Raw genomic sequence first — 8,534 nt, forward strand, 5'->3', positions numbered from 1 at the left:
CTTTCTGTGACAAATTCTATCAAACACTAAAAAATAACAACAATCATTCTCAAACTCTTTCAAAATAGAAGAGGATGTAACACTTTCCAAATCATTTCATGAGGCCAGCATTAACCTGACACCAAGCTAGACAGAAATGTCATGAAAAAAATAAAACTATAAACCAATATCCCCTGTGAACATAGATGCAAAATCTTCAACAAAACATTAGTAAACCAAACCCAGCAACATATTACGATGATTTTAAGTCATGACCAAGTGAAATTTAACCCAGGAATACAAAGGTGGTTCAATACATGAAAAACAATGTGATATATTAATTGATAAAATAATGGAAAATATGTCACATGATCATCATCTCGATAGAGAAAAAAGATTTGACATTAATCATTTAAAAATAATGTCTTCTAATTCATGAACACAGGAACCATTGAGTACGATGTTAGTTGTGGGTTTTATGTAAATATTCTTTATCATGTTTAGGAAGTTCCCTTCTATTTAGGGCTTGTTGAGTGTTTTCATTATGAGAATGTGTTGGATTTTGTCAAATCTTTTTTCTCTATTGAGATGATGATCATGTGACTTTTTATCAATTAATATATCACATTGATTGTTTTTCATATGTTGAACCACCTTTGTATATTCCTAAGATATCACCTAACTCCAGTGAGGATGACCTTTATCAAAAAGTTCCAAAACAGGTCAGGCTCTGTAGCCCACGCCTGCAATCCTAGCACTCTGGGAGGCTGAGCCAGGAGGATCGCTCGAGGTCAGGAGTTCGAGACCAGCCTGAGCAAGAGCGAGACCCCTTCTCTACTAAAAATAGAAAGAAATTAGCTGGACAACTAAAAATACATATAGAGGCTGGGCACGGTGGCTCATGCCTGTAATCCTAGCACTCTGGGAGGCCGAGGCGGGCGGATCATTTGAACTCAGGAGTTCGAGACCAGCCTGAGCAAGAGCGAGACCCCTTCTCTACTAAAAATAGAAAGAAATTAGCTGGACAACTAAAAATACATATAGAGGCTGGGCACGGTGGCTCATGCCTGTAATCCTAGCACTCTGGGAGGCCGAGGCGGGCGGATCATTTGAACTCAGGAGTTCAAGACCATCCTGAGCAAGAGTGAGACCCCGTCTCTACTAAAAATAGAAAGAAATTGGCCAAACAACTAAAAATAGAAAAAATTAGCCAGGCATGGTGGTGCATGCCTGTAGTCCCAGGTACCTGGGAGGCTGAGGCAGGAGGATTGCTTGAGCCCAGGAGTTTGAGGTTGCTGTGAGCTAGGCTGATGCCATGGCACTCTAGCCTGGGCAACAGAGTGAGACTCTGTCTCAAAAAAAAAAAAAGTCCCAAAACACAACAAATGCTGGTGTGAATGTAGACTGGAACACTCTTACTCTGCTGGTGGGACTGCAAATTAGTACAACCCCCGTGAAAAGTAATTTGGAGATATCTCCAAGAGCTAAAAAGAGAAATACCGTTTGATCCAGCAATCCCATTACTAGGCATCTACCCAAAGGAAAAAAAGACATTCTACAATGAAGACATCTGCATTTGAATGTTTTGGGCAGCATAATTCACAATTGCAAAGATGTGGAAACAACCCAAGTGCCCATCAATACATGAGCGGATTAATAAAATGTGGTATATGTATACCATGGAATACTAAATACAAAAAACAATGGGGAACTAGCACCTTTTATATTATCCTGGATAGAGATTGAGCCCATCCTGCCAAGTGAGGTATCACAGGAATGGAAAAACATGCACCACATGTACTCGCCATCAAATTGGTACTCACCGACCAACACTAAAGTATTCACATTGTAGTAATACTCATTGGGTGCCAATCAGGGATGGGGGAGGGGAGGTAAACCCACAACTAATCGAAGAGCAACACACTGTGTGGGGGAAGGACACACTTGTAGCCCTGGCTTGGGCGGGGCAAATGCATTACATGTAACCAAAATGTTTGTACCCCCATGATATCCTGAATAAAAAAAACTGAACTCAACTTGGATCAAAGATCTAAAAGAGTAAAACTACAAAACTACTGGAATAATAAAATGGGCAAAGGGCTTGAATAGACATTTCTCCAAAGAAGATACATAAATGATCAACACAAGCACATAAAGAGATCTTCAACATCATTAATCAATAGGAAATGCAAATCATAACCTCATTGAGGTATTACTTCACATCTACTGGGATGGCTATAATTTTTTTAAAAGGGAAAGTAACAAGTGTTGCCTGGGATGTGGAAAAATTGGAACCCTCATGCATTGATAATGGGAATGTTAAATGGTGTGGTCACTATGGAAAACAGTTTGGCCACTCCTCAAAAAGTAAAACATAGAATCACCATATGACCCAGCATTTCCATCTCTAGTTATATACCCAAAAAATGAAAGCAGGGTCTCAACATGTATTTGTACACTTGTGTTCATAGTAGCCCTGTTTGCAATAGCCAAAAGGTGGAAATCACATGAACAAACGAATGAAGAAACAAAATGTGCTATATCCATACATTGGAATTCAGCCATAAAAAGGAACAAGTATTGACACATGATACAACATGAGTAAACTTAAAAAAAATCATGCTAAGTGAAAGAAACCAGACACAAAAGGCCACATGATTTCACTTATATTCAATATGCAAAATATGCAAATCCATAGAGACAGAAAGACTAGTGGTTGGCAGGGGCTGTGAGCAGGAGGTGATGAGTGACTGCTTCATGGGTATGGGGTTTCTTTTGGGTGAATGAAAATGCTTTGGAACTAAACAGACATGAAGATTGCACAACATTGTGAATGTACTAAATGCCACTGAATTATGCACTTGAAAATGGTTAATTTTATGTTATGTGACTTAACCTCTATAAAGTTATATATGTGTGTGTGCGCGCGCGTGTGTGTGTGTGTGTGTGTGTGTGTTTGCAACGGTGGACATTAGGGTAAGTGGAAGAATTATACTTTATCATTTATTAACTCTTTTAAAATTTCTGTAAAATGATTTATATTTATTACTTTAATACCAAATAACTGCCTGATCAGATATGAGATTTCCTCCTTCAATTACATTTAACTTAAAGAAATACATAGCTAACCACTATACAATCACGGCACACCACAACCCAGTGGCAAACATCATCGCCTCACCATGGTTCTCCTAGGGCTTGAACCCAGGATCTTCTGCGTGTAAAGCAGATGTGATAACCACTACATCACGGAACCACGGCAATTTTACTATATATATATTTTTTTTTTTTCCTGGTCCTGGAAAAGTCCAGCCAAAATATTAAAAGCAGAACTAAGGATGGGGTTATATACGGTTTCGATTTCCTTTCCTTGTAATCAGAAATTGCTGATATTTCATCATAAACCTTCATTACCTATTTAATTTAAAATGTATAAAAATTAAAATCATATATACTATAAAAACAATGTGACACTCTAAATCTGTTTATAGGAATGTTTGTTCGGGAAATAATACTGAATAAAAGCAATGATTTGTGCTTCAGAATATTCTTAGCAGCTTTGGTTTGAATAAGGAAACACCAGAAACAACAAACACCTAAATCCACCAAAATTAGAGGCAAGATTAAGATGAAACCTATCAAAATAGATCTATGGCATAGACCAAAAGGTTGGTAATTGTTATATGTGGATAGAAGAATTAGTGATTTTTATTTTATTTTGCGTACTAATGCTATTTGATTTCTTTTTTAAAATAAACTTATTTGAATAACAAGCAAAACAAAACCTTTTTTTTTTAAATCACAAAACAAAAAATGAGGTATGGTTTATAGTATTATATTGGCAAAAAATAAAGTTTATAATACCCAAGGAGGAACTTATGCAAGAAATGGGCATTATCTAAAGCGCTGGTGGAAACATAAAATGGTGTCTACATGCTACTTGATAGTACAGTTAAAGAACATTAAAAGGCCTCTACTACTCAATTCCACATTTAGTTATTTATCTTAAGTACATAATACTACAAGAATGCTGCTACAAAATTATTCACCACAGATTCAGATTTCTGGGGAAAATTTAGAAACTACTTTAAAGTCCAAAGTAAAGAAACACTTTTAAAAAATTCTGATCCATTTATACAATGGAAGCTAGCTGTGAAATAATATTGAATAGCAAAAGATATTTTAGTTATTCAATAAACTGAACATAAAATTTTGACAGAATGCATTCAGTATGAAGGTATAGAATATACATTTAGTATATAATATATTCGGTATGATTCTATATTTGTTTTAAAATTTACAAATAGGCAAAGCCCTTAAAGATATAAAATAATCTCTTTAAAGTGATTGTTATATAGATATAATATGCATATCTTTTTAAAGCAATGCAGTTGTAAAATGAAATAATTTTTAAAAACCCCACAAGCCCCCCAATTTCTTATAACTTAAGATGAGTAGGAAAATATGCACTCTTGTACACTGTTGGTGGGAATAAACTTTATGGAAGAAGCATTTGGCAACAGACGGCAAAGTATATAAGGCAATTAAATATCCCTAGATGTCAGCAAACATTCAGCTACAAATGTGTTCCCCATAGAGATAATCTGGGGAAAAGTCGAAACCATTTAAAAATACATCTAAGGGCTATGTTTTAGAAATTATAGCTCATCCATAAAACAAAACATTAAGTAAAATCAAAATTATAGGAGAATATTTAATAATTTGGAAAGATGATGAGACTTGTTATGATGAAAATATCCCACAGTGAAAAACATACATTCTACATTACATATTTGGAGAAATTATTTATATATATGCCTAAAATGTTTCAAAGTTTTGTTTTTTTTTTGTCAAATGGTAGAATTAGGAATGACTTTGACTTTTTTCCTTACCAATATTTTTTAAATGTTTTTATTATGAGAAAATACTGTTTGTACAAAGATAATCGCTAAAATAAATTTTAAAATATCTCTAATTACCCTGATAAAACATTAGAAGAGTGTAGAAATGATTGTAGTACCAAATCCAGAAAATTGTCCAGGTGTCCAGGTCCACTCACAGTATTTCTACACCTTATGAGAGTAAATTGGTACTATCTTCACGGGTGGTAACTTACTAATGAACCAGACGGAAAAAAACCTATTAAACCTCTCATATCTTTGACCCTTCAATTCTACTTCCTCCCACATCCCTTGACCCTTCAATTCTACTTTTAAAAATGTTTGTTAAAGAAATAATTATGAATGTAAGCAAGATTTGTGCACTATGATATTCATAGGAGCTTTGGTTTGGACAAGGAAAAAAAAACCTGAAAAACCTCAGATTTTCAACAATGGAGAAGTAGTTAAAACAAATATATCCCCATATGTATATCTAAATATGGATATATACACATAGATATATGTAAATATGTATATCTTGTATCAAGCTCATCCATACATTGGAACACTAAACACCCATGGAAATTATTTTAGAAGAATATTTAATGACATGAAAGGAAGTTCGAGAATATCTATACATCTATGTCTATAATATATATTTATGTGTGAAAAAGCAGATATTGAAACAATATATACATTAATTTCACATGTATATCACATGAAAAATACCGGGCAGGTACGCATGAAAATGTTTCGGGAATGTACGGGTAATCATTAGGACTGATTGCTGTTGACATTAATTTTCTTCTGTGAACTTGTTTCTGCGATGAAGCTGGATGATTCTTCTGACAACAGGGAAAAGGACAGGAAGTGGGCACAGGGGAAGGGGGTCATAAACAGTGTTTAATTCCAGCAAAACAACCAAGGACAGTGAAATACCACTTACAGCCCATCAAGCTGGCCAAGACACACACAAACACACGCACGCGCGCGCGCACACACAGGCACACCAATTATAGTGACCAGGAGATTGCGCAGGGGAAACGGGCATACTCTTTTCACTAGCTGCGCTGGCTGGCACGAGTGCAAATCGGTACAACGCTTATGGAGGGGGCCTTTTGGCAGCACACAGAAAAAGTCTTTAAAATGTCTATATGTGGATCCTGCGAGTCCACGGTTAAGGAGACCATCGGGATGCTAGCAAAGATTTGGCTTGACAAGGAAGGATTCACTCATCAGAGCACACGCAGTGTTGGTTTTAAACACAGGGAAAGAACTAGGCACCACCTGAATGTCCAACAATGCGGGAATGATTACAGAATGTTAAGGTCCATGGATACACTGGAGCACTCTGCAGGCACTGAAGATGACGTTTCATAAGCCTGTTGAATTACATGGAAAGAAGTTGAATGGGTTGATTTTTGTTTGGTTTTAGTTGCCGAAAAAGCAGGTTAAGAAACACCACATACATGAACCATTCTATAACAGTGTGTTAAAATTGAAGGTGGGGTGGGGGAGAGGAAGGGAGAGCAAGAGGGAGAGAGAAGAAAGCCTGGAAAACAGCACACCAAAAGGGTAAAAGCGGTTCTCTCTGGGTAGTAGGATCACGGGGATCAATTACTCTCTTGGTTTTCCCCCATCTGATGTCCAGCTCCTTTCTGATGTTTCCACCATAAAATGTGCATCACCTGTGCAGTAAACAAAGAGAGAGTGAAAACGCTTTTTAAGCCAAACCACAGGGAGTAGAGGCAGCCTTTAACCCACAATGGCGCAGATTAGTAAGATTATTCACAACACCCTTGGTGGGGGGTGAGTGGAGGAAGTGAAGGAAAGGAAAGGAAGAGGGAGACGGTAGAAAGTGGGGGAGGTGGAGGGAGCAGAGGAGCAGCGAGGAGAAGGAGAGGCAGAGGGGGAGAGGCGCAAGGAGAGGGAAAGGGGCAGGAAAAGAAGAAGGAGCTGGAGAAGGGGGCGGAGAGAGGGAGAGGGAGAGAGAGAGAGACCTGCACTCCCAATACAATACACTGCTGGTGGGTTGGGGTGGGGGGGAGGTTGTAAACCGGGTGGGAGCCAAGGTTTGGCTCTGCTGGCTGGCTAGCTTCTGGGATGTCTTCATCGAAAGGTGGCCTCCTCGTCGGTGTCGTCCTCGAAATCCTTGACGTCAGCGCTGGTGGACTGCCTGGCCCAGGCTCCCCTTTCGGCCTCTCGTTCTTTATGCGACTTGAATCTCCCCACGAAAATTTTGCGGTAGTTGAGGAACATGCCATTCATCGCATCGATGGCCCGCTCCGCGGACTCCTGCTTCTGGAAGTGCACGAACCCGTAGCCCTTGGGCCCCTTTTCGTCGCAGGCCACTTTGCAGGAGAGGATGTTGCCAAACGCCGAGAAGATGTTGTACAGCGCCTTGTTGTCGATGGTCTTGCCCAGGTTCTTGATGAAGACGTTGCCCACCCCGCTTTTGCGGAGCGAGGGGTCCCTCTGGGACCACATGATGCGCACTGGCCTGCCCTTTATGACATCGAAGTTCAGGGTCTCCAGGGCCCGCTTGGCATCCACCGGTTGCTGATAGTTGACATACGCATAGCCCAATGAGCGGCGGGTGATCTTGTCCCTGCAAATGCGGATGGAGAGGATGGGCCCGGCTGGACTGAACTTCTCGTACAGCATTGCCTCGGTCACCTCAGGGTGCAGGTCGCCCACATACAGCGAGGCCATGGGAAAGTCTGGGTTCCCCTCAGAGCCCCCGCCGGTCTGCGCTTCTGCATCCGCGGCGGCGACCGCGGCGGCCACGGCGGCGGCCACGGCCTCCTCATCCTCATCCGCATCCTCCTCCCCCAAGGGGGGGGCCGCAGCCTCCGCTCCGGTGGCCGCTTCGGCCGCGCTGGCCTCCGCCACTGCCACAGCCGCTGCCAGCCGGGCGGCCTCCGCCTCCCCCAGGGTGGCCTCTGCTGCTGCCTCCGCTACTGAGGCCTCGGCCTCCACCTCAGCCTCCACCTCTGCTTCCGCCTCCGCCACGGAGGCCTCCGCCACCGCCTCTGCCACGGTCGCCGCCGCAGCCTCCGCCGCCGCCGCCGCCGCTGCCGCCGCCGCCACCGCCGCCGCCACTGTCGCCGCTGTCGCCACGGTCGCCGCTGCCGCCGGGCCGCTGCCGCGACCTCCCTTCCCGCGAGCCGGAGGATGGAGAGGCGGGGGAGGGCAGGAGGGCCCGGGGGTGCCGGAACCCGGGCCTGGGGCGCGAGCGGGAGCTGGCGCAGGGGACCCGGAGCCAGCCGAGCCGGCGAGTCCAAATCACCTGGGATGGCGAGCACTGCCAAGAGCGCGCCGGTGCGAGTCGCCGCAGCCTGCAGCCTGCTGCTGTTGCCGCCGCCGCTCGGTCGTGGGCTAGCGTGCGGGGCGCAGGCGGGCGGGCGGCGTGTGGTGGGGGGCGGGGGGTGTTGGCGTCTGTGGTCCGGGCAGCTGGGAAGGCTTCTTTCTCTTTGGTTCCCCCTGTGGCTGCTGCGGGGCTGCGGGGCCGCGGGCGGTGGGAGGGTGTGGGAGGGAGCCGGAGGCTGGGGGCGAGGGCGGAGTGGGGGTGGAGGGGCGTGAGTGCTCAGCCTCTCGGGTCGCCTGGATATTTGTGAAGAGGACGCCAGGGAAAGGGCTCCACGGTGCACGGAGGGGATAAGGGTTCGATGTGGA

The 8,534-nt window shown here is 43.3% G+C and overlaps 1 protein-coding gene across 1 annotated transcript; it reads right to left on the minus strand.

The window, feature by feature from the left end:
* Window positions 1-6,968: 6,968 nt before the first annotated feature.
* On the minus strand, window positions 6,969-7,751 carry LOC105826161 (polyadenylate-binding protein 1-like 2). Its single transcript, XM_012664080.1, has 2 exons — window positions 7,662-7,751; window positions 6,969-7,589 (listed from the first exon to the last, which is right to left on the minus strand). The coding sequence occupies exon 2, from the start codon at window positions 7,569-7,571 to the stop codon at window positions 6,969-6,971; it is 603 nt and encodes a 200-aa protein (XP_012519534.1). The 5' UTR covers window positions 7,572-7,589; window positions 7,662-7,751.
* Window positions 7,752-8,534: the final 783 nt, after the last annotated feature.

The sequence above is a fragment of the Propithecus coquereli genome, unplaced genomic scaffold, assembly GCF_000956105.1.
Source record: "Propithecus coquereli isolate 6110/MARCELLA unplaced genomic scaffold, Pcoq_1.0 Scaffold86, whole genome shotgun sequence".
NCBI lineage: Eukaryota > Metazoa > Chordata > Mammalia > Primates > Indriidae > Propithecus > Propithecus coquereli.